Genomic DNA, 24,593 nt, shown 5'->3' with positions numbered 1-24,593 from the left:
ACAGGACAGAACCCCACTGGTCCTCACCTACCACCCCACCAACCACCATATACATCGTATCATCCATCGTCATTTCCGCCACCTCCAAAAGGATCCCACCTCCAGGGATATATTTCCCTCCCCTCCCCTATCAGCGTTCCGAAAAGACTACTCCTTCCATGACTCCCTTGTCAGGTCCACACCCCCACCAACCCAACCTCCACTCCCAGCACCTTCCCCTGCAACCACAAGAAATGCAAACCGTGCGCCCACACCTCCCCCCTTACGTCCCTCCAAGGCCCCAAGGGATCCTTCCATATCCGCCACAAATTCACCTGCACCTCCACACACATCATTTACTGCATCGCTGCACCCGATGAGGCCTCCTCTATATTGGGGATACAGGCCGCCTATTTGCGGAACATTTCAGAGAACACCTCTGGGACACCCGGACCAACCAACCCAACCACCCCATGGCTCAACACTTTAACTCCCCCTCCCACTCCACCAAGGACATGCAGGTCCTTGGACTCCTCCATCGCCAGACCATAGCAACACGACGGTTGGAGGAAGAGCGCCTCTTCTTCCGCCTAGGAACCCTCCAACCACAAGGGAGGAACTCAGATTTCTCCAGTTTCCTCATTTCCCCTCCCCCCACCTTGTTTCAGTCCCAACCCTCGAACTCAGCACCACCTTCTTAACCTTCAATCATCTTCCTGACCTCTCCGCCCCCACCCCCACTCTGACTTATCACCTCACCTTAACCTCCTTCCACCTATCGCATTTCCAACGCCCCTCCCCCAAGTTCCTCCTCCCTACCTTTTATCTTAGCCTGCTTGGCACACTTTCCTCATTCCTGAAGAAGGGCTCATGCCCGAAACGTCAATTCTCCTGCTCCTTGGAAGCTGCCTGACCTGCTGCACTTTTCCAGCAACACATTTTCAGCTATGTTCTATACACTGACAAGATGAATCGCCTACTATTATACATATTCATGAGTATTGGCCTGCCAATAACTGACCCTCAGGGTCAAGAATGACTTGCTTCAACTCTGGGTCGGAAGGTCCTGTGGTGACTGAATAATCCAATCCTGGCGCTGTACACTCTGCCACTAGGGGTGTTTGAGCAGAGAGTCAGTGGGAGGTCCTGGATTCTGTGCACTCTTTCTGCTGCTTGTGCTTGGCTTTCATGTGCTCCACATGGTGATACTCAACGTGGTTGAGGCCTTTGTGGATTCTTCTTCTCCAGTTTGTGTAGTCTTGTGCAAGTGATTACCATGTGTCAGTGGAGTTAGTGTGTTTGTTTAAGAAGGCTTTCAGAGTGACCTTGTAGCACTTCCTCTTCCCTCCTAATGATCATTTTCCACTGTGGAGTTTGGAGTAGAACACTTGTTTAGAGAGTTTTGTATCTGGCACATAGACAATGTGGTCCACTCATCACAGCTGGCTGTTTGTAACCAGTGCCTTGATACTGGGAATATTGGCCTGGGAGAGGACACTCGTGTTGGTATTCCTATCCTGCCATGCATTGCAGGATTTTCAATCAACTGCAAAGCAATGAAGTTGTATCTCAGCAAAGGAGCTTGTCATGATTGTCTAAGGGTTAAATGTGGTGACATTTGAAACCATTCTAGTGATCATTTCTTATTATGATGTTTCTAATGGTGCTTCCCCAGTGCCTGTGCCATGATAAGTGGAAAGCTGTCAGACCCCCACTAAGGGCTGTTGAGATGGTCTTGACGGGCAGCTACTAGAAACTCCAGCTGTAAAAACCGGAGTCAGTCTGGCTCTCTCTGGAACTTAGACCATCCTGAGTGTCTTTTGAGAGACTGGTCAGGAAGCAGACATTGTGTCATCCTGATAAATAGTTTCCATTCACTATCCATGCATGCTCTTTGGTGATTGTCTATGAAGAGAAAGGGAGTATGTGTTGTGTGTAGCCTGATGAAGAATTGTGAGGATACATCTCTTGGGGCAAAAAAAGTGTTGTTCATACATGAAAGATAACACAGGTCTGAGGAATTGAGGGAAGCTAGTATATTTGAGGTGATGAGAAGCCAGGGTTAAGGAAGCCAAAGCTTTCCTTTTAGGGCTGGGCGTGCATTGAAAATGTACTGCCTTACAAAGAAATAAGAATGAATTAAGTTTATCTTCATAAGACTCCTGTGTTTTGGGTGGTTTTGCCTGTCAGGGAGGCTTATTTGGATACCCTGCTTAAATTTCAGATTAAAATACAATAATGGTCCCCTCTAACTTTGTCAGACACCAATGTACTCATTTAAAGAAAACACACCCAGCTTTGGATGGATGTCTGATGAAAGGTTGAGGGAGTTGGGGCTTTTCTCACTGGAGCAAAGAGGGATGAGAGGTGACTTGATAGAGATGTACAAGATGGTAAGAGGCAGAGATAGAGTGAATAGTTAGAGACTTTTTTCCCAGGGCAGAAATGGCTATCACAAGGGAGCATAATTTTAAGGTGATTGGAGAAAGGTTTAGGGGAGATATCAGAGGTAGGTTCTTTACACAGAGAGTGGTGGGTGGGTGGAATGCACTGCCAGCAGTGGTAGTACAGTCAGCTCCATTAGGGATGTTTACATTACTCTTGAATAGGCACATGGATGATAGTGAAATTAAGGGTGTGTAGATTAGTTTGATCTTAGAGTAGGATAAAAGGTCGGCACAACATCGAGGGCCGAAGGGCCTGTACTTTTCTATATTGTATGTTCTATGTCCTTGGCAGTCCTCCAGATTGAAATTACTGAACATCAAAGTGCATATATTCTAGAGTGCTGCGTTATTAAGATGATTAAAAATTGTTCTGTTTAGTATCAGTTTGGTAATACTTTTTTATGATTAGATTTTTAAAAAAATACCTGTCATGCCAACAACTTTTTCATTTAATTTAAATGACAAACCTTTGGAAAAAGCTTGCTACAAAATAATCCACTGACCACAAATTCTCATTTTTTCACAGTTGCTAAATCCAAATTTTATTCATGAAGGTAAGTTTATACTTTTCTGCATCCTCAGTGCTGAAGCTGTATTTATTATGAATGATTACAATACTGATTTATTTGACCGGATTTGGATCTTTTACATTTTAGATTTTGTTTTCACTGACACCAGTCTTTCTCTTTCACACAGTGCCACCTGAATTTCTCATCCCTTTAGCTGATTTGACATGTGCTATTGGTGAAACAGTCATACTACGTTGTAAAGTATGTGGACGACCCAAACCTACTGTGAGCTGGAAAGGACCAGATCAAAACGTACTTGTTAATGACACTCGCTATACCCTATCATTCAGGTAACTTCATCAGCTAGATCTCCACAAAATGTAGCATAATTGTAGAAGCAATAACGTTTTCTCCCATGCAGAAAAAGAATGTGTGTCTACTGAAGAGGTTTCAATCTTTTCTCATCAGATAAAGCTTCAGAAAAAAAAACTAAAGGAGGTAAAACTGACGTATTTTCTGCTCATGTCCTGGTTGTGGCTTTTCCTGCCAGGAGATCTGCTATTCTACCACCTGTCTGTCTTGCACCATCCTCACATATCCACTGTAATTCATCTGTAACCACCCTGTGATATTCATCATCCAACTAGACTTAGGTTGAATCCACTTCCTGCTGGCCTGCACTTTGCCCTTTGGAAGAGATCTGTTCCTAGCTCAGATAAAATGGCCAAAATACTGACACTTGTTTTTTTGGAGATCACTTTTTTGCAATGTTGAACACCTCTTTATTCATTTTATGATCTGTCTGTGAAATTTTAAGCAAACCTCTGAGTGTCCACATTTCAAAGGCCTCGAATTTCTTTGACAGATTTAATGTAAACTCTTGATCTCATTAGAAAAGAAAGCTCAGCCATGCTCTAAATTACCATATGCCGTTAGAGATCCCATGACCTCATTGACGCATGGTGTTGGATGATAGAAGAGTGTCTTAAGGTATCAGCAAAAATGCACTGTGCTACTGTTCCCCTCTAATATCTGCAAAGTGCCAGAAAGCAGAAAAAAGCTGCCTCTGCATTAGCAAAAGTACCAGAGTATGCAGTAAAGCTATCCTTTCTTTTGAAGACATTAAGTACTGCAGATGCTAGAAGCCAAAGTCAATAGACATGACGATGGAAAAGGTAGAAACAATGACTGCAGATACTGGAAACCAGATTCTGGATGAGTGGTGCTGGAAGAGCATAGCAGTTCAGGCAGCATCCGAGGAGCAGTAAAATCGACGTTTCGGGCAAAAGCCCTTCATCAGGAATAAAGGCAGAGAGCCTGAAGGGTGGAGAGATAAGCTAGAGGAGGGTGGGGGTGGGGAGAAAGTAGCATAGAGTACAATGGGTGAGTGGGGGAGGGGATAAAGGTGATAGGTCAGGGAGGAGAGGGTGGAGTCGATTGGTGGAAAAGAAGATAAGTAGGACAAGTCATGGGGACAGTGCTGAGCTGGAAGTTTGGAACGAGGGTGAGGTGGGGGAAGGGGAAATGAGGAAACTGTTGAAGTCCACATTGATGCCCTGGGGTTGAAGTGTTCCGAGGCGGAAGATGAGGCGTTCTTCCTCCAGGTGTCTGGTGGTGAGGGAGCAGTGGTGAAGGAAGCCCAGGACCTCCATGTCCTCGGCAGAGTGGGAGGGGGAGTTGAAATGTTGGGCCACGGGGGGTGTGGTTGATTGGTGCGGGTATCCCGGAGATGTTCCCTAAAGCACTTTGCTAGGAGGCGTCCAGTCTCCCCAATGTAGAGGAGACTGCATCGGGAGCAACAGATACAATAAATGATTAGTGGATTGCAGGTAAAACTTTGATGGATGTGGAAGGCTCCTTTAGGGCCTTGGATGGAGGTGAGGGAGGAGGTGTGGGCACAGGTTTTGCAGTTCCTGTGGTGGCAGGGAAAGGTGCCAGGATGGGAGGGTGGGTTGTAGGGGGGGATGTGGACCTGACCAGGTAGTCACGGAGGGAACGGTCTTTGCGGAAGGTGGAAAGGGGTGGGGAGGGAAATATATCCCTGGTGGTGGGGTCTTTTTGGAGGTGGCGGAAATGCCAGCGGATGATTTGGTTTATGCGAAGGTTTGTAGGGTGGAAGGTGAGCACCAGGGGCGTTCTGTCCTTGTTATGGTTGGAGGGGTGGGATCTGAGGGTGGAGGTGCGGGATGTGGACGAGATGCATTGGAGGGCATCTTTAACCAAGTGGGAAGGGAAATTGCGGTCTCTAAAGAAGGAGGCCATCTGGTGTGTTCTGTGGTGGAACTGGTCCTCCTTGGAGCAGATACGGCGGAGGCGGAGGAATTGGGAATACGGGATGGCATTTTTGCAAGAGGTAGGGTAGGAAGAGGTGTAATCCAGGTAGCTGTGGGAGTCAATGGGTTTGTAAAAAATGTCAGTGTCAAGTCGGTCGTCATTAATGGAGATGGAGAGGTCCAGGAAGGTCCAGTAAAGATGGAAAAGCACACCAAGTCAGACAGCATCCGAGGAGCAAGAAAGTCAACATTTTGGACTGAAACCCTTCATCAGGACTTTGTTTTTGCAAAAGCCACCTCAAGCCAAGCACATTGGTGTGCAGTAATGCATACCATCAACTGACAGTCAGATTGACAGGATGGATGTTTGCTGATATGTCTTAATTTGTGGAACTGTCAAGTTTGGGAATAATATATGGAGTTATAATAATGGTGAGTTCATGTGAATTAGTATAAAATCACAGGAAGGGTGATATATGGTTTTGAAACATCCATAAATACAACAACTTAGACTCTGTGTGGTGTGCATGTTCCCATGAGAAAGATATTCAGTTCCATTAAAATAAAAAGCTTACTTTGGAAATTTCTAAATCACAGCAAGAACAACTTACTTGTATAAATCACTGATGATATACAAAAATGTCTAAGTTGAATTACAGGGTCACTATAAAACAAAATTTGACATTGAGCCATCTAGTTGATGTTAGGGCAGATTATAAAATAACTTGGTCAAAAAGCACAATTTTAAGACTGACGTAAATAATGAAACGATAGTTTCGGCTGGAAATTCCAGAGCTTAGGATTGGCTATCAATAGAGACATTTGATGGAACACCACCAAGTTCCTCTCCAAGCCACTCACCACCCTGACTTGGAAATATGGTGCTATTCCTTCACAGTCGTTGGGTCAAACTAGAGGAACTCCCTCCCTACTGACATTGTGGATCAACCCACAGGAAGTGGACTGCAGCAATTCAAGAATGCAGCTCACCACCACCTTCTCAGGGCAAACAGGGATGGGCTATCAATGCTGGTCAGCTAGTGACACCCAAGTCCCCCAAATGAATAATTAAAAATTATTATTTGGAGGCTGGAATTGAAAGGGAAGACAAAAGAGGGATTTCAAAACAAGGACAAGAATTTTAGAATCAGTGTGTTATTTTAGATCAGGAGTCAGTTTAGATCAGCACAGGATAATAAATGTACAGGATTTGCTGTATATTATGATACATGCACCATTGTTTTGGCTAGTCTCAAATTTAAAGAAGCTGCAACAGATGTTCACAAAATCTGCCAAATCTGTGTCATGCTGCAGTCACAACCAACGTCTGAATCTTAACATGCCCTAGGGCTTTATTCAGAACTGTATAATTGGTCCAATGATCACTTGCAATCGCTGAAGGCTGTTTAAACTTTCCATTTACCAGTCATGGTCATCATGACTTGAAAGTGACAAGTAGCTTAAAGCCTCTTTACAGCATCCAGAAGTTGCCCTGATTTTCTGGACTTTGACAGCTACCTGGGAGTCCCTCAGATTATGACATATCTCTTGCATTGCATTTCACAGATTGGCAATGGATTCTTCCTAAATTCCATCTTCTGGATCACAGAATGTATCATATCAATATTCTGCTAAAGTAGCTCTTTTAAGGACAATTCTCCAGATGTCTTGGTCCTTAGTCAGTAGCTCATTTAATTTTTAAGATGTTAAGGGACAAGGATAATGCAGAAGCAAAGACATTGGAGAGGTAATGGCATAGTGCTACTGTCACTGGGCTAGTTCCATAATAATGTTGTGGGGACATGGGTTTGAATTTCATTATGGTGGATGGTGAAATTTGAATTTAATAAAACTCTGGAATTAAAAGTTAGTCTAATGGCAACCAATATCAATTGTCCTAAATATCCACCTGCTTCACTGTGTACTTTAGGAAAGGAAATCTGTCATCCTTATCTGATCTGGCCTACATGTGACTCTAGATCCTCAGCAATGAGGTTGACTCTTAATTGCCCTCTCACTTGGCTCAACAAGCCATTGTGTTCAAGGGCAATTGGGAGAGGCAATAAATGCTGACCCAGCCAGCAATGCTCACTCCCAAGAACAAATAACAAATAAGGTTTGACTTTAACACCAGGCTGGTTCTCTAAAGTTAAACCCACTGGCTATCTCTCTGGCTGTTCTAGTTGGGAGGTTGGTGGCAAATCACCCAGCCCAGAACCTGCCCACTGACCTCATGTAAATGACAGGATTGAATATGGGGACTTTGAGTTAGAATTATAATTAGAATATCATTTATTGTCAGGTGTTCTCAAGTACAGAAATACAGCAGTTCATGTGACAATAATGGATATTCTAATGGTGAAAAGTTTACAATGTCACCCCATATGGCACCATCTTAGGTACAAAGTACCTAGGTTCAGACCTTAGATACAAAATACAGAAAGAATGGGGAAAAGAAAAGTTACGTTACTTGCAAATGTTCACAGTATATGTTAGAAAAATGAGAATAAAGTTAAAAAGATTAGCATTACAGTCTTTCAATACAGGCCTGCAGTAGATCAGCACAGGAGGCTTCCACACATGGTGTGCCTGAGCTCGCAAGCCACTGACTGCCCGTACCAGTCCCCAATCCAACAACTGTCCCCACTCTACTTCGGGGAGCGGGGGAGGAATATCCTTGACAGCTGTTCATGACAACAGTAGACAATCTCAGTCAATTGGCTCCCAATGGCTTCAAGGGTTTTTTTAAATATATCAGCTTACTCACTTCATTAACATTTGTTCAAATTTAAACAATAAGTATAGACTTTGGTTCATTTACCTCAAATAAGATCCATTGCCCCAATTTCCACTCTAATGATCTGGTTAATTGTAGAGACTGATAATTTTCAATTGATATCATAGGGTTATGTTAAAATACTTGAAGAGAAGCAAAAAGTACACAAAACGTTCGTTCTGGAAAATGTAAAGGTTCATTCTTTTTCAAGAAATTAAATTGGCTTAAGCCATAATAAGATAACTGTGCATGGTCTGTGGACAAAATGGGCTCTGTGTACAAAAAAAGCCTCATTTTGTTTGAATTTAAAGACTTTATGGATATGAGGTTCATCATGTATGGAACTGCGTTAATATTCATATTTTAAATTGATGATGAAAGTTGGTCAACATTCCTTTTTGCTAAAAGTTTAAATTTGTGATTTCCTTTTATAGTGATTCAGGAGAGGTTATGCTTAAAATTTGCAATATCATGCCTCAAGACAGTGGAATATACAGTTGTCAGGCTATGAATGAAATGGGATCAACATCATCTTCAGCTACAATTAAAGTGCAGGGTAACTGAATCTTTTCAAATCATTTTAATAACAGACTGCTTGATGAACTGTTTGATGAACACCTTCTTGTCGAATGTTCTTCTCCTTTTGTGAACCAATTGTTTATTTTATCATGCTATTGGTGTATTTGACTATAAACTGAAGGAAACGAAAAAAATACTTGAACTCACTGCAAGAAATGTGAAGATACACTTTCTGTTAATCTCAGTTCCCCACATTGTAAGTAAATTTGAAAGTGTATTGGACAAAGCAACAACCCTTTTAATCTTCCCATCCCTGCAGTGATAATTCTATTTACAAGGATGTATTTTTCCTGGTTCTGTTTTAAATAACCATCAAGCTTTCACTTGCCTCTTATTTTGTACTGTGAGCACAATTTCATTACACTTGTAGCACAATTAAAAGATGCTGCTTTAATAGTGCTTCAGTAAACATCATTTGGGATTATTCTTATTAATGGGGGAACAGGGAATTTTAACTCCAAGGTACTATGAAATTGATGGGAGGCAGACAGTAATCCAGTGAAACAAATTATGCCAATAATGTTTTGAAAACCATCATAAATATTCTAGGCTTAGTGTGAGGGTGTTAAACCAAGAGAAAAACAGTTATCTGCCTCAATGCAAATGTGTTGTGGTAGACTGCTGCAATTTTGTTTGCAATGAAAGACTTTTATGGATTTGCAAGTCATCAAGTATGAGACTTCACTAACATTGACAAGCATAAAGAGATAATTCATTAAATTATTTAAAATTCCTGACGCCCTCATCCTTTCCTCAAATATTGAAACAATTCCCATTTCCAGAAAGTATTTCATGTTCAGTTGTGACTTATTGCTCTGTACCTGCTGTGTTGATTATCTCCCCATTTTCAGGTGTGCCAGCAGCTCCAGGCCGACCTATAGCCCAGGAGAGGAGCAATAGCTCTGTTATTCTGAGATGGTTACCTCCAGCAAGCACAGGAAACTGCACCATTTCCAGTTACACTGTTGAATATAGAGAAGAAGGTAATCAATGAACAATATACGATGTCTTCCAGAACATTGTATTTCAACAACATTTTATTTTCAGTAAAGATTGTGTATGTGTTCTGTCAAGCTGTTCTTCACATTTACTTGCAAGAAGTGTGAAGATTTATTTTCTGTTAATCTCAGTTCCCCACATTTTAAGTAAATTTGAAAGCGTATTGATTAAAATAAGAAGCAAAGTAACTTGAAAATGTTTTGATCATTAGCTATTCAAATAAGGAATTCAGGTACATGGGAAAAATAATGTGGGAATAGGAGCAGGCTGGTCAACTACTCAAGCCTTATGCTAGGGGTCAATTAATCCATTGGTCAGCCTTAGAATGTGTGCCTTAATGGGTTATTCAAGCATTATATTTGCACCAAATGGAAATGGTGGATGTTTGAAGGACAAAAAAGCTTCACAAAGAGTGGAAATATACATGCTGCTCCACTTGATGTTTCATGTGGTTTTCTCATAACGTGAAAATTCTGCCTCAAGAATTTTCTACTTTTCGAAGTATTTCAGTCATGGTGATATCTTTATATAATTTGTTCATTCAGTAAGCCATGCCATGCTATTCAATATGAAGTATCAATATTATTTTGCTTTCGCATTTCCGAATGGTGACTACCCATATATATATTCACAATTCACATTTTGTATCTGGCATATAAGACTGCCTCTATGGAAGGATTTTTGGATCCTTCAAAGTTGACTTATACATCTCAATCTATGGTAATTTTGATGTAGGTGGGGTATTTAGCATATTTGGTTACTATTAAGACCTTATGCCAAGTTTTCACAATCTTCCCCAAACAGAACTCTTAAGGCCATTGTTGAGAACAACTAAAAACATGCAGTTGTTTTCATTAATGTTTGCAAATATTAGTAGTTCTACAAACTGCAGTTTGTATATTTCTCTGCATGTACAATTTCTAAAATATTACTGAATAAGATATTTTCTTTAATATGTTTTTATTGATCTTGTTCAGATATCCAGATACAATTGCTCAATAACTAAGTGTTAATGTAGCTGTTATCACTTTTGTTGTGATATGTAACTGGCTTACTTAACTCCAGCTCAGTGTCCACCTGTTTTGACAGCAGTCAGATTTTCTCAATGTTTTGTACATAAATTAGATCTATCCTTTGTTAGTTCATGCCTGAAAGCTGGAGCAGCCAAGTTATAGGTTACATCTACCACTCTCTTTTGTTCAAACGTTCTAGTTCTCTGACAACAGAACACTTCATTGCATTTTGCTGAGCAGATTAATGTGCTAATAGAAGTAAAACTTTATGTATGAGCATTCCTAACTTATTTTGATGTAATGCAGAAACTGAAGTAAGTGGCTATTTACCTTTTAAGTTCAGTAGTGATTTCTCACAATTGTCAGCTGACCAGTAATATCCAGCAATGTACCTGCCATATTAGTTTAAATACTGTGACTTTTTAAATTGAAAATAATAATATCATTAACAAAATCAAGTACTTGCACTGAAATGGAAGAAAAAATAATATTGGAGTCCTTCAATGTTTAGGAACACTGGCATGGCAGCAATCAGTAGCATCCACTTTGGACACCTACCTTGTGATTGAGGACCTGATTCCAGGCTGTCAGTACCAGTTCCGAGTCAGTGCAAGTAATCCTTGGGGAATCAGCTCACCAAGTGAGCCATCTGATTTTGTAACACTGTCTTGCAGCAATGGTAAGTGCAGCTGAGTTCTAATTAGCCAAATGTCTTAGAAAATGTTCACTGAGAGCAATTCTGCAAGATTAAATACTAATTTATCGAGGATTACAGAGCCTTATCATTTCTGCTCTTTATATTTACTTCTCAAGTGAAAAGATTCAAAATAGATAATGTACTGACACTGAAAAATGCGGACAATCACTTATCTAGGCATGGCAATGAAATTTTGCAACTTGCAAAGCATTGCTGTTGGTGGTTTAGGAATAAATCAAATGCAAGAAATTTCTGATCAGACTGTCAGAACTCCATCATATTTAACCAAACTCTAATCAAGCATGAGTTAAATTTCCACTGAGGATCATTGGCCCAGGTTCTCCCAGCTGAAGATTAGAAACCTTATCCAAAAAAAAACTCACTTCTGCCTTCAAATTTTCTGGCCAGGTAACAGCAAAAGAACTGTCCAGGAATGTTCGCATCCAGTGGTGATGGGTTGTTGGGTCAGGGGCTTTCAGGGATCAATGAGAGCATAGTCAGATTGTATCTCGGGGGCTTCAGTTTAATAGTTACTCCAGAATTAGGGCGTGTTTAAAGTTCTTCAACTTTTCCTGGTTATCCATTAAATACAGTTGAGTAGGAATCCTCTGAAATTCCTATCTCTACTTCAAAGCTAGGGACTTTCCTGGAGGATTTTAGGTGCCAGGAAATAACAAGTTTCTGAGTAATTCCTGCAGAGAGCCACATCAGGATTTCCTCATGGTCCTGACATGTAATTCCAATCTTCACAACTTCAATGGCCAAGTCCCCATCAGAATTTCTGGGGCCTTTATTGTTTATTCAGCCCATGAACCCAATGAAAACTCAAAACAAGGTTCAATGTACATTCCTGTAGGAAAATTGGGCTCGTTTGATCCTAAATTAGGCAAGGGTTGAAAGAATTGAATTGAAAAAATGTCTGTCATTCATTCATGAAAGCATTGTGTCAATGGCTAGGCCAGTATTTCCTGCCCAGCTCTAGTGAAATGGTGATGGTGAACTGCCTTCCTGTCCTGCCACCATCAATGGGGTGTAGAGATACTTTGGTGCTCTTAGGAAGGGAGTTTCTGGATCTTGATCCAGTGATACTGCAGGAAAGGTGGGTGATATATTCCCAAGTTATGATAGTGAGTAACTTAGCCACTTGCACATGGGTGGTGCTGCCATTCTTCTACTGCCATTGTCCTCCTTTATGGTCAGGTTTGCAGGTTCAACTGGTTCTGCGAAAGACTCTCAGTCAGTTGCTGCATTCACTGTATTTGCCCACTTCCAGAGAATTACAAGTGTTGAAATTCATGTGGTAACAGTAGTGTACTGCTCAGCCTCCCCATTGGAAAACTGGAGCATTCCCCCCCACCCCCCAAAAAAATCAAGGTTGCCTCTCGGTGATATCATGTCCTGGGCAGCCTAAATGAGCATTGGGTCTGATTTCTGTCCCTCGGTGGGAGGAAGTCCCGTCATGGGACAAGAAGCCCTATGATAAGCAATGAATTCTCTGGTAAACCTAGGAATTTTCACAGGGAAGAATCAGACACCTTAGGAAGGAAGTGGGATAGCATGATTGGGAGGCCAGTTGGGGAGGGAAGAGGGAGTTATATCATCTTGAGGAGCAGATATTTGTGATGTGCACAGGGCACCATCCCAAAGGATGGACCTCTGGTTTGCTATTTTATCATGTCAGATGCTGAAGAAGTGGATTGTTCACTGTTGACCATCAACTGCATGATAACATGGACAACACATTGGGTCAGTTGGCTTGTTAACAAGCTTAAGAGCACATTGTTTTTTAAATGAAGAGTGAGTTGCAAATTTCCACTCTCATTTGCCTACAATATCCTAAGAAATTGACATGTTGAATATCGGGTACTTGGCCTGGCATCATCATGCTGATATTACTCTCATGTGATATGGCAGAAATCTTGATTTGCAAACAGAAAATCCCATTCTGACACTGATTTACAACTCACAGTTACTTATTGTAAGCCAGACCAGCTAGTGGACCATCACTGCTGTTGGTACAATTGCTCTCAGTATCTTCTTTGCAATTTTTAAAAATGAAGTCAATTGAAACCTGACTCAAAATTGCTTCTTCTAATTACTTTTTATCTCTACTCAGAGCCTACAAGTGATGACTCAAGAATTCCATGGAAGGATAACTTTGAATCTTCTTACACAGAACTATTTGAGATTGGAAGGTAGTGTAAATCTGGATTGCAAAAGTGTTTTAGAGATTTGGGAGGTATTTTACACCTTTGATACCTTGAACATCTTACTTAATTGGAAGCTTCTGTCCAGCAATGTCCATATATTTATTGCCAGGCCCAAGTTATCCTCTGTCTGGCAATACTAGTTTCTCATCTCTTGAGTATTGATGATAATTTTTTCCACAAGAAATTGCAAGTAAAAACAAATAGTTTTTATACAATTGCTGAAAACTTTCACAAAATTAGAAAATACATTCAGACTCAACATCTTTATAAAGATTTTGTCAAGCTGTGCTTATATTTGGATTTGTCAATGTTTAGAATGTTTGGAGCTATTTGCAATATCCTTTTAATTGACTTCCTCAAATGAATCCTGCAGAACTCCACATTTTCTAAAGGGTTAATCATAAGCTTTCGGATAATCTGTGGAGCTCTCAAGAGTTTAGTTCTGAATTTAAGAGATAATTGAATGACCCTTAAGCTTGGTACTTTATGACTTTTTACTTCAGAAATATATTGAGGCATTAAATCTAAATTTTTGTTTGATTTTTTTCTTCTATTGCTAATCTGTAATGCCCCAATTTAGATCAGTGAGCTCAGGACAACAAAACTAAGTGCTTCTTGTCTGTAAAGCCTAATAGTATTACATGAGATAATGCCTTTATCCACTGGGCTATTGAGACAGAATTTTTTTACAGGAGGAACACTTTTTCTTCTTTGCTCCTATTACGGAATATTTAGACAAATGATTCTGCATGGTTTTTCTATTTGAGTGGAGGTATGTATATAATTTTTCTGTGCACTGTGAAGTCTTGTGAGGCAGAATTTAATGCAGTTGATGCAGGTTCAGTGCACAAGTAGAACTAGTATGAAATCCTGTCAGGTACTCAGTTTGGCAACTTAAGAGCCTTCCCTGAGATTCAGAATGCCTGATGTGGCAGTACTGTCCATCTAGGGCTGCCTGACAATCAAAGCTGTCAGTACAAGCAGTGCCACCAGGGCGCTTCGGTTGTTGTTGGTTATCCTCTGAGGCCTAATGTCAGATCCCAGGGCATGGGCGCCAGAGATGTGGGGACAATGTAACAAGAGGGGCATGAGGGAAAAGTACTGCTGACGTGGCTTTCCCCTGCACTGACTTCTCTAATAGGGTTTGCTCGGTAACTGAGCAGGTCAGGCAGCATCCAAGGAGCAGGAGAATCGACGTTTCGGGCATGAGCTCTTCTTCAGGAGAATTCCTGAAGAAGGGCTCATGCCCGAAACGTCGATTCTCCTGCTCCTTGGATGCTGCCTGACCTGCTGCACTTTTCCAGCAACACATTTTCAGCTCTGATCTCCAGCATCTGCAGTCCTCACTTTCTCCTTTGCTCAGTAACTGTCAGGAGACATGAGAAAGCCAGCAAGTTCAAAAGAATATCTGAGCCACAACTACATTATGGTGGGTTCAGAAAAGAATTGTCTTTAAGTGGTTCATCACTGAGCCTAATTACCTGAATAACTGCATTACCCACACCTCATTCTTGTCTCTCTGCATTTACTAGAGACTGTGAGGACAGAACAGATCTGGGTTAACAAGGAGTGGCTGTTTATAAAGAAATGGCTCCCAGCTATCACATCAGGATCAACTCCTTGGATTAAATTTTAACTGGTTGCTGAAGTTGAAAATGGAGACAGACAAATCTACAATTTTTCAGCACTGGTTGGCAAATTGGTTTGCTGGCATGCTCCCTCCCAAAAGCCATTTAGCACTGGATGGCATGCAAGCCTGGGTAGTAAATTGAAAGGCTTATTGGGGACATCCTGTGCAGATGCTGACTGGAAATTTCTAAGTCAGAAACTGGGCCCTCACCTAAGTCTAAAACACAGCCCAGTGAGGCAGTCTCCTGGGAGTAGACTGGGATCCAGGTAGTAATTGATTCAATGTGCTGTGACCCCTTCCAAATCCACCACCCTCCCCAATAAGTTATCGTAAATCCCCCAGTCCGGTACAGCCACAGTCTGGCAAGAGTGATCTCAAATTATAACAAAGATTTCAGAAGGCACCTCCATCTATGTTGCTATTTTCCTTTTCAACACAAATTGACAGCTTCCAACTTTAATGTGAGGCTTTCAGTCTCTCAGGGCCTCCTACTGATCCTCCAGCTTTAGGAATCAGCCTGGCTTCCTTAATTACATTACAAACATGTTTCCAGGCCAACAATTGGCCACTGCTTCAAAACTCACAGCTCCTTCTGCTGCTTAAACTGATCACAATTTCTAAAGTTCATAGAGCAAACAATAGAAGTTACCATAAATACGTCATCAATGGTTTGGGCTTTTATCAAGTAATCTCTTGGTTACGAACAAAATCATACGTGCACACAAATGCATGCTTATACTGTATATGCATCTGTTTTCATTACACACAAAGCTGCTTTGTTTTGCAAATCATGCAAACGTTCTTTTAAAACCAATGTAGCCTGAAGTTATTTTTTAGGGAGAAGTAATAGAATAAACAATAATACCATGACACAGTTAGAAAACGTAGTGTGCTGGATATAATCCATAACATAGTGGCTACACCATTTAGTCACAGGAGAGGTCACACGTCAATCTCTGAGCCATGGGAAAACCTTGTGAGTGTAAATGGGAGGCCTATAGGAAGCATGTCTGCTTGCACCAGGTTGTCTATCAGTATCGTTATTGAGTTCATTGACACCAATTCTCCCTGAGTCCACTAGAATTTACTGGTGGCGCAGGGATTACCGAGTGGCACAGCTTTTCTTGCTGTTGCCCTAGAAGATTGCCAGGCAAACCTGTGAACTTCTGGGGTCCAGAGGTTAGTGAAAGGTGTTCTTTCTTTCGAAGACTCTTAGTGCATGATCAAGGGACCCAGTGTCAAATAGGGGATTGGTCTTTGAAAGATAACCCTTACTTGTATCTGCGACTCCCCTGCTGTACCCCTGCCCCTTCACAATCCCTGCCACATGCCCTCCATCCCACTCTTACTCACCTGTAGCTTGGTCCCTCTTTAATCCTAGGCCTGTACATGGGTGTATTACTGGCCCCAGTCACCAGTTCCAGTGGAACTGCCTGCAATGGACTGCTGCTGCCATCTGATTGACTGACACCTTCTCCTTCAAAGTCTTTAATTTGGTGGCAAGTCCAATGTTGGTCTGTTGTGTGACGAGACAGACACTTAATGATGTTGGACCTTCTGCTTGGAATTAGCATTGTGAGAATTTGTTTTATTTTAAATCATTCATGAGATGAGAACATCACCGGCTACGCCAGAACTTATTGCCCTTCCTTAATTACCAAGAAGGCAGTTATGAGTCAACTACATTGTTGTGGGTCGGGAGTCACACATAAGCCAGAGTAGGTAAAGATGGCAGTTTCCTTCCCTAAAGGACATTAGTGAACCAGATGGCTTTTACCAACAACTGGCAACTAGAAAGCAGTTCACAAAATACCAAAACGAATCTAGAGATTCTTTAGACATTTAAATAATCCAGTAACTACTTAGTGTGGGATGTCTGCACCTCGCCCTTAAACCAGTTGGAGTAAGCCCATACTTTTGTCTTTCTTGTCCTGTTGATCCACAACAGGAATCTACCTATGAGTCATACCTTATATGCTACCCCCAAATGTTCAAAACTCCAGTTCCAAAAAAAACCTGCTCAGAACTATTCCAGCTTGCTTGTAAACTTTCCATATTCATAAGCAACATTTTATTGAAATTGGATGGCACCCATGTCACTAGGAATGTGCTTATGTGTTCACTGTATAAAAATACCTCAGGGGTAGCTCCAGAAACTGCACAGTTGTGCCTCCAGAAGCCTTCTTGCGAGGGGACACTTTCAAAATTGTATTTTTTCTACAAAGCTCTTTGTTATTCAGGTGGGACCTATAGCTACTACTATTCAAGAGTATAAGTTTTGTTAGGTCAAGCATACCATCAGAAACCATAGGCCAAGTCATTCTGAAGATGTGAAGTATACGGACGCCTGAAATAGGAATGGTTCACATGTTTGGCAAAGAAAGAACAGAGGTTTCAACCCTTGTAGGTCAAACAGGATATGTGGAAGCAATGCTGGATTCTGTACCCTCCTCCTTGCCTAGTTTTCAACAGATTCCTGTTAAATGTGCAATCAGAGTAAATCAGAACATCCACAGATAATGTTGGTATATCTTGCTGACCAGTCTATTTTTAGTTTTAAATCTGGAACGAAATTAAAAAATGTTAAATTAATAGGCAACGTAACACTTAAATAAAAGGCATTCATTCACAATTTTTAAAGTTGTGGTATTTAGTCCCAAAGCATGCATAAATTGCAAGTATTCCACTCAATTTACTGAAATAGGAATTGTTTAATCAAGAAATAGCCCTCATGTTATATCCCAAATGAAATAAATGCCCATTGCTATTCAACAGTTGTAGGCCATCCTTTTCCCCAGGTCCACGGCTTAACCTTTCTTGTTCGGTAGTTTACTCTGGATAGCAATGACTCAACATATATTTACTTGATTTACAAACTTCTATTAATCTAATCCCATAGCAGATAAATTATTATCAATGTAAAAATATTAATACAAATATCTGCTAATATATATTCACAGTCTAGTTGCTTAGTTTCCTGAGAGATAGACAAGACCAGGCTCTCCTCCCTTCTGACAGCAACCATGGGACTCCTGCATGATCAGTGATTATTCCCTTCCATTGGACCTGCATTCTATATTTTCAGATTCTGGATTAGTGGTGCTGGAAGAGCTTGATGAAGGGCTTTTGCCCGAAACGTCGATTTCAAAGCTACTTGGATGCTGCCTGAACTGCTGTGCTCTTCCAGCACCACTAATCCAGAATCTGGTTTCCAGCATCTGCAGTCAATGTTTTTACCTCCTTCTATATTTTCAGTAATGCTGCTTTCCCATTGGCACACTGCTTACAGCGTTTAGATTAGAGTGGTGCTAGAAAAGGACAGCAGGTCAGGCAGCATCTGAGGAGCAGGAAAATCAATGTTTCGGGCAAAAGCTCTTCCTCAGGTTTTTAGCATCTGCAGTCCTCACTTTTGCCTATACTGCTTACAGCCTCAATTTACCCCCCCCCCCCCCATTAGTTTTTGGGGTCATCAGAACTATCTGTAGCAATACGTGATTCAAACCTCACTGGGCTGGTGCTTTGCTTCAAGGTTCTATGTGGGTGCAGTTTGATTAATTTCTGCTGACTACAGCATGTTCTTTCTCTTCTGGTCATAATCTGTCCATAACCTGATCCTCATCCCATCACCTGTTAGTCCAGCAGGCAACCATTGTGGCTTACTACGAATATATTGTTCAATTGCTTATGCAATGGTGTAACTTCTATAAGGAGAAAGTGAGGACTGCAGATGCTGGAGATCAGAGCTGAAAATGTGTTGCTGGAAAAGCACAGCAGGTCAGGCAGCATCCAAGGAGCAGGAGAATCGATGTTTTGAGCATGAGCTCTTCTTCAGGAATGAGGAGAGTGTGCCAAGCAGGCTAAGATAAAAGGTAGGGAGGAGGGACTTGGGGGAGGGGCATTGGAAATGCCCAATACAGGGAGACAGGCTGCCTACTTGCTGAACATTTCAGAGAACACCTCTGGGACACCAGGACCAACCAACCCAAGTCCTTGGTCCTTGGGCTCCTCCATCGCCAGACCATAGCAACACGACGGCTGGAGGAAGAGCGCCTCATCTTCCACCTAGGAACCCTCCAACCACAAGGGATGAACTCAGATTTCTCCAGTTTCCTCATTTCCCCTCTCCCCAGCTTGTCTCAGTCCCAACCCTCAAACTCAGCACCACCTTCCTAACTTGCAATCTTCTTCCTGACCTCTCTGCCCCCACCCCCACTCCGGCCTATCACCTTAACCTCCTTTCACCTATCGCATTTCCAATGCCCCTCCCCCAAGTCCCTCCTCCCTACCTTTTATCTTAGCCTGCTTGGCACACTCTCCTCATTCCTGAAGAAGAGCTCATGCCCGAAATGTCGATTCTCCTGCTCTTGGATGCTGCCTGACCTGCTGCGCTTTTCCAGCAACACATTTTCAGCTGTAACTTCTATAAAGAAACATTGGAGGGTTTCAAAAGAGTTTCAAAAAACGTGTACAACAGAAGCAAGTTGATAAAATATCAGTATCAACCTTTATAATATCAAATGCTGGGAAATTTCCATTCTGACAATTTCATTGTGATCGTGTTCTCATTCTCTATTGTATACGTTTGTGGTTAAGTTACAGATGTTATTCTTCACTGACAACTAAACCACACTACCTGCTGTTTAACAACAACAGATAGGTTCCTATTGCCAAGTTTATTTACACTTCTGTGCCCATGCAATGTAACTTCAATCTCATCAGCAATGCCATTAAACAATAAATGTACAAATACATAAATCAATATTAAGCATGTTTTCCTGAAATAAAAAATAGTGTTGTCAAACTTATTCACAGTCTGTTAAAATGAAAATGTTCCAACCAGATGCACAGGGGTGAGATGCAAGTTATATCAAGTATGACCAGCAGGAGGCTGGAAGAACAAGCCAGGCAGCATCAGGAGGTGGAGAAGTCAACATCTCAGGTGTAACCCTTCTTCAGGATGTTGACTTCTCCACCTCCTGATGCTACCTGGCTCGCTGTGTTCTTCCAGCCTCCTACTGGTCTACTTTGGATTACAGCATCTGCAGTTTTTTGTCTCTAACTTAACATGAAGTATGGCATCAAGGAACCCGAGCAAAACTGGGGTCCATGGAAATCAAAGGGAAGTCTGCCCTATCTGCTCAAGAGTAAGAGTTTCTAGGCCTAGTTATCTTCAGCTGCTTCGTCATAAGATCAAAGTGTGGATGTTTGTCAATGATTGCAAATGTTCGGTTGCCATACTGATGTAGTCCATGTCCAAATGCAGCAAGACCTACACAGTATTCAGGTTTGGCCTGACAGGTGACAGATAGCATTTGCACCACACTGGATCCAGGCAATGATCATCTGTAACAAGAGAGAATATGACTATCAAGTGGAAAGAATGCATACAGCATGCTTGCCTTCATCTGTCAGGTCATTGAGTATAAATGTTGGCAGGTCATATTGCAGCGATATAAAAGTTTAGTTAGGCCAAAGTTTGGAGTATCTGGTGTGGTTTTGTTTGCCACACTTTAGAAAGAATGTACAGGCTTTGGAGAGAGTGCAAAAGAGGTTCCCAGAATGTTGCCTGGGTTAGAATGCATTAACTATTAGGAGAAATTGGACAAACTTGGATTATTTTCACTAGAGTGACAGAGGCTGAGGAGTGACCTGATGGAAGTACAAATAGTTCCCCTATAACATCATATTGCATTCCAGCGAAACCTCGCTTAATAGAAAATAGTTCAATAGAAATACTGGGGCCTCTGGGAAAAGAGGGATATCGAGTCATGGAGTTATAGAGATGTACAGCACAGAAACAGACCCTTTGGTCCAACCCGTCCATGCCGACCAGATATCCCAACCCAATCTAGTCCCACCTGCCAGCATCTGGCACATATTCCTCCAAACCCTTCCTATTCATATACCCATCCATATGCCTTTTAAATGTTGCAGTTGTACGAGACTCCACCACATCCTCTGGCAGCTCATTCCAGACACGTACCACCCTCTGTGTGAAAAGGGTGCCCCTTAGGTCTCTTTTATATCTTTCCCCTCTCACCCTGAACCTATACCATCTAGTTCTGGACTCCCCCACTCCAGGGAAAATATCTTGTCTATTTACCCTATCCATGCCCCTCTAGAAGGTCACCCCTCAGCCTCCGAAGCTCCAGGGAAACAACCCTACCCTATTCAATCTCTCCCATAGCTCAAATCCTCCAACCCTCGCAAAATCCTTGTAACTCTTTTCTGAATTCATTCAAGTTTCACAACATCCTTACGAAAGGAAGGAACCAGAATTGCATGCAATATTCCAAAAGTGGCCTAACCAATGTCCTGTACAGCCTCAACATGACCTCCCAACTCCTCTACTCAATGCTCTGGCCAATAAAGGAAAGAACACTAAACGCCTTCTTCACTATCCTATCTACCTGCGACTGTACTTTCAAGGAGCTATGAACCTGCACTCTAAGGTCTCTTTATTCAGCAACACTCCCTGGGATCTTACCATAAAGTATATAAGTCCTGCTAAGATTTGCTTTCCCAAAATGCAGCACCTCACATTTACCAAAATTAAATTCCATATGCCACTTCTCAGCCCATTGACCCATCTGATCAAGGTCCCATTGTAATCAGAGGTGACCTTCTTCGCTCTCCACTACACATCGTTTTGGTGTCATCTACAAAGTTACTAACTATACATCTTCTGCTCACATCCAAATCATTTAAATAAATGTTGAAAAGTAGTGGACCCAGCACTGATCCTTGTGGCACTCTACTGGTCACAGGCCTCCAGTCTGAAAAACAACCCTCCACCACCACCCTCTGTCTTCTACCTTTGAGCCAGTTCTGTATCCAAATGGCTAGTTCTCCCTGTATTCCATGATTCCACCTTGCTAACCAGTCTCCCATGGGGAACCTTGTTGAGCAGCAAAAAATATAATTTGCAATCGCTCAAAAATCACCAAAACGTCAGACACAAAGTATAGCACAGCCTGAAAAAATCATATTTATCAACAAAAGAAAAGAAAATTTAACATAGAAAATTTTAAAGATTTGTTAATGCAGGGACAGAGGGTCATCATGATGCGTAAGGTAGACTCCCTCATTCCTGTTAAATGAGCTATATCACATATTATCTCCTTGTGCTCAAAATGGTTTATTATATCGACACTCTGTTCCAGTGTTATAGCCTTTCTTTTGCATTCACCACCCACAATTGTATCACCAGGACACTTCTTGCTAACATTGCCCCTCCATTTTTTTTCTAAAAATGGGACAATCTGGGAGTAGTGTACCTTTCACAGGAAGCTGCTCAAGATATCTCTCTTAGAAAACTGAACTGTGTACAATTCCTCTCACAGAAAGCTGCTCTAACAGCAGCTAACACTGGCGCATATATAGAACGAAGCGCACAAACTGATTCCCGCTGGAATCACACTATCAGGAGCAGAGGTGACTGTTCTCAACATAACCATTCCTTACTTCCTCAGCAACATTATAAGCAAATCATCCTGCCGCAATGTGCGTTATCCAAGAACTATCTGTATATAAAATTATGAGGGACATAGATAGGGTAGTTAGCCAAAGTCTCTTTCCCAGGTTAAAAACATCAAATACTTGTGAACACAGGTTTAAGGTGGTTGGTGGGGGTGGGGGGGGGGGGGGAGTGGGGGAGTTGGTGGGGTGGGGGAGAGAGAGAGGTGGAGAGTTAGAGAAAACATGCAAAACAATTTTTTTACACATAGGGTGGTAGGTGCCTGGAATTCACTTCCCACAAGGTGGTGGAAGCAGATACGATCGTAACATTTAAGAGGCAGTTAGGTAGACACATGAACAGGCAGATGGAATTACCTTAGAATGGCATAGACATGATGGGCCAAGGAATCTATTCCTACGCTGTACTGTTCTATGTTCTGTTACCCATTGATATTCAACAGCATTGCCATCTGAATCTCCTATTACCAACACCTAGGGCTTACCATTGTCCAGTAAATGAACTGTCATTACCATATAATTACTGTGATAAGACCAGATGAGAGGTTCAGAATTCTGCAGCAAAGCCTTTCTACCATCTGTACAAGCCAGGTGTGTAATAGAACACTCTCCATTTGTCTGGATGAGTGCAGCTCCAACAACACTCAAGAAACTTGACAACAATCCAAGTCAAAGCAGCGACTTGATTGGGACCACATCCACTCTGTCCAGCAATGATGCACAGTAAGCAGCAGTGTGTACCATCTAAAAAATGCACTGCACGTGATTACCAATACCCCTTCATATCTTTCCAACTCTCAATTACCAGCATCAAGAAGGACAAGAGCAGCAGCATCACCTGTAAGTTCACCTCTAATCCACTCACCATCCTGACTTGGAGATATGACATTGTTTCTTCAGGGTCACTGAGTCAAAGTCCTGAAACTCCATCCCTAATAATACTCTGTGAGTGTACCTAAACCAAATGAACTGCAGCAGTTCATTACTACCTTCTCAATAAATGCTGGCCCAGCCAGCAATGATCCCATCCCCTGGATGAATTAGAAAAAAAAGACTTGGAATCTAAATGTTGATAAAAAGACTCGGAATCTAAATGTTGATTTCTGTCTATTAAATTTTGAATATTGTTCTGTGTTACAGGGGTCGTTTCTCTGTGGTGAAAAAATGTATACAAAAGTCAACTAAAAGGGAAGTAGCTGTCAAATTCATCAGCAAAAAAATGAAGAAGAAAGATCAAGTAGCACATGAGGCAGCGATCTTATTAAATCTGCAACACCCACAATTTCCTGCAATATGTGATACATACGAGTTTCCCTCTGGCTACATTTTAGTTCTCGAACTGTAAGTATCAATTTTGTATCCTGCAAGCCATCATAATTTGTTTGATAAAATATAATTTGCATTTACCTATGGGATTGATTTGCATCTTATTTAATTATTCATGTAAATTAGTTTCCTTCATGCCAACATTTCTTTTCCTGTACTTGCACCTTAGTTTTCTCTCTTCTTCCTGTTCTCCAAACTCTTTACTGGAAAATGTTTCATGGGCACCGTTCTGTATGTATCCTCTCATCATTGATCAGCTGGTTATCACTGGACAGCAACTGGCAGCAGGAATCCAAGTCATTTTTGAGGTCTTTTTCTCTTCCATAGTCCAGAGACACAGAAGGCAATTATAGCTTCTCTTTTGTCATTGTAGCCAGAATCATCGAACTCAACATGGTCTGGAAATTTGACCTGTCTTCCTTGATTTGCATTTTAGCAACTCACTGCTTTAACCAGTTGAGTCATTAGGGAAGCTTAAGCGTTTTTTATGGTATCTAAATGAGATTTTTGGGACACAGATATAGTACTTGCCAGTGGTTCAATCTCTTTCTGTAATAAGACACCGAACGAAGTTCCCCAAGTTATTACACTTTCAGATGGATGTCCAAGTCACTAAGCTGCTGGGTGTGGAGGTGTGAACTAGCTCCCCCTTCATTATTCACCCACCTTCTGGTTGGTT

General features: G+C 41.6%; 1 protein-coding gene across 4 annotated transcripts in view; it reads left to right on the top strand.

Annotated features, from left to right (window-relative positions):
* Positions 1-24,593, top strand: part of kalrna (kalirin RhoGEF kinase a) — a 753,406-nt gene that overhangs the window by 709,692 nt on the left and 19,121 nt on the right. For 2 of the 4 annotated variants that reach the window (XM_072579334.1, XM_072579333.1), the window contains 7 exons: positions 2,953-2,980; positions 3,123-3,285; positions 8,419-8,540; positions 9,415-9,546; positions 11,087-11,254; positions 13,389-13,467; positions 23,729-23,929. In XM_072579334.1, coding sequence (XP_072435435.1) covers positions 2,953-2,980; positions 3,123-3,285; positions 8,419-8,540; positions 9,415-9,546; positions 11,087-11,254; positions 13,389-13,467; positions 23,729-23,929 — 893 coding nt within the window. Of the gene's footprint in view, positions 1-2,952; positions 2,981-3,122; positions 3,286-8,418; positions 8,541-9,414; positions 9,547-11,086; positions 11,255-13,388; positions 13,468-23,728; positions 23,930-24,593 lie in introns of those variants that run through there. The other 2 variants (XM_072579335.1, XR_011961692.1) reach the window with 2 other exon arrangements.

Source organism: Chiloscyllium punctatum, chromosome 10 (assembly GCF_047496795.1).
Source record: "Chiloscyllium punctatum isolate Juve2018m chromosome 10, sChiPun1.3, whole genome shotgun sequence".
NCBI lineage: Eukaryota > Metazoa > Chordata > Chondrichthyes > Orectolobiformes > Hemiscylliidae > Chiloscyllium > Chiloscyllium punctatum.
The sequence above is the reverse complement of the archived record's forward strand: the minus strand, read 5'-3'. Positions and strand labels throughout refer to the sequence as shown.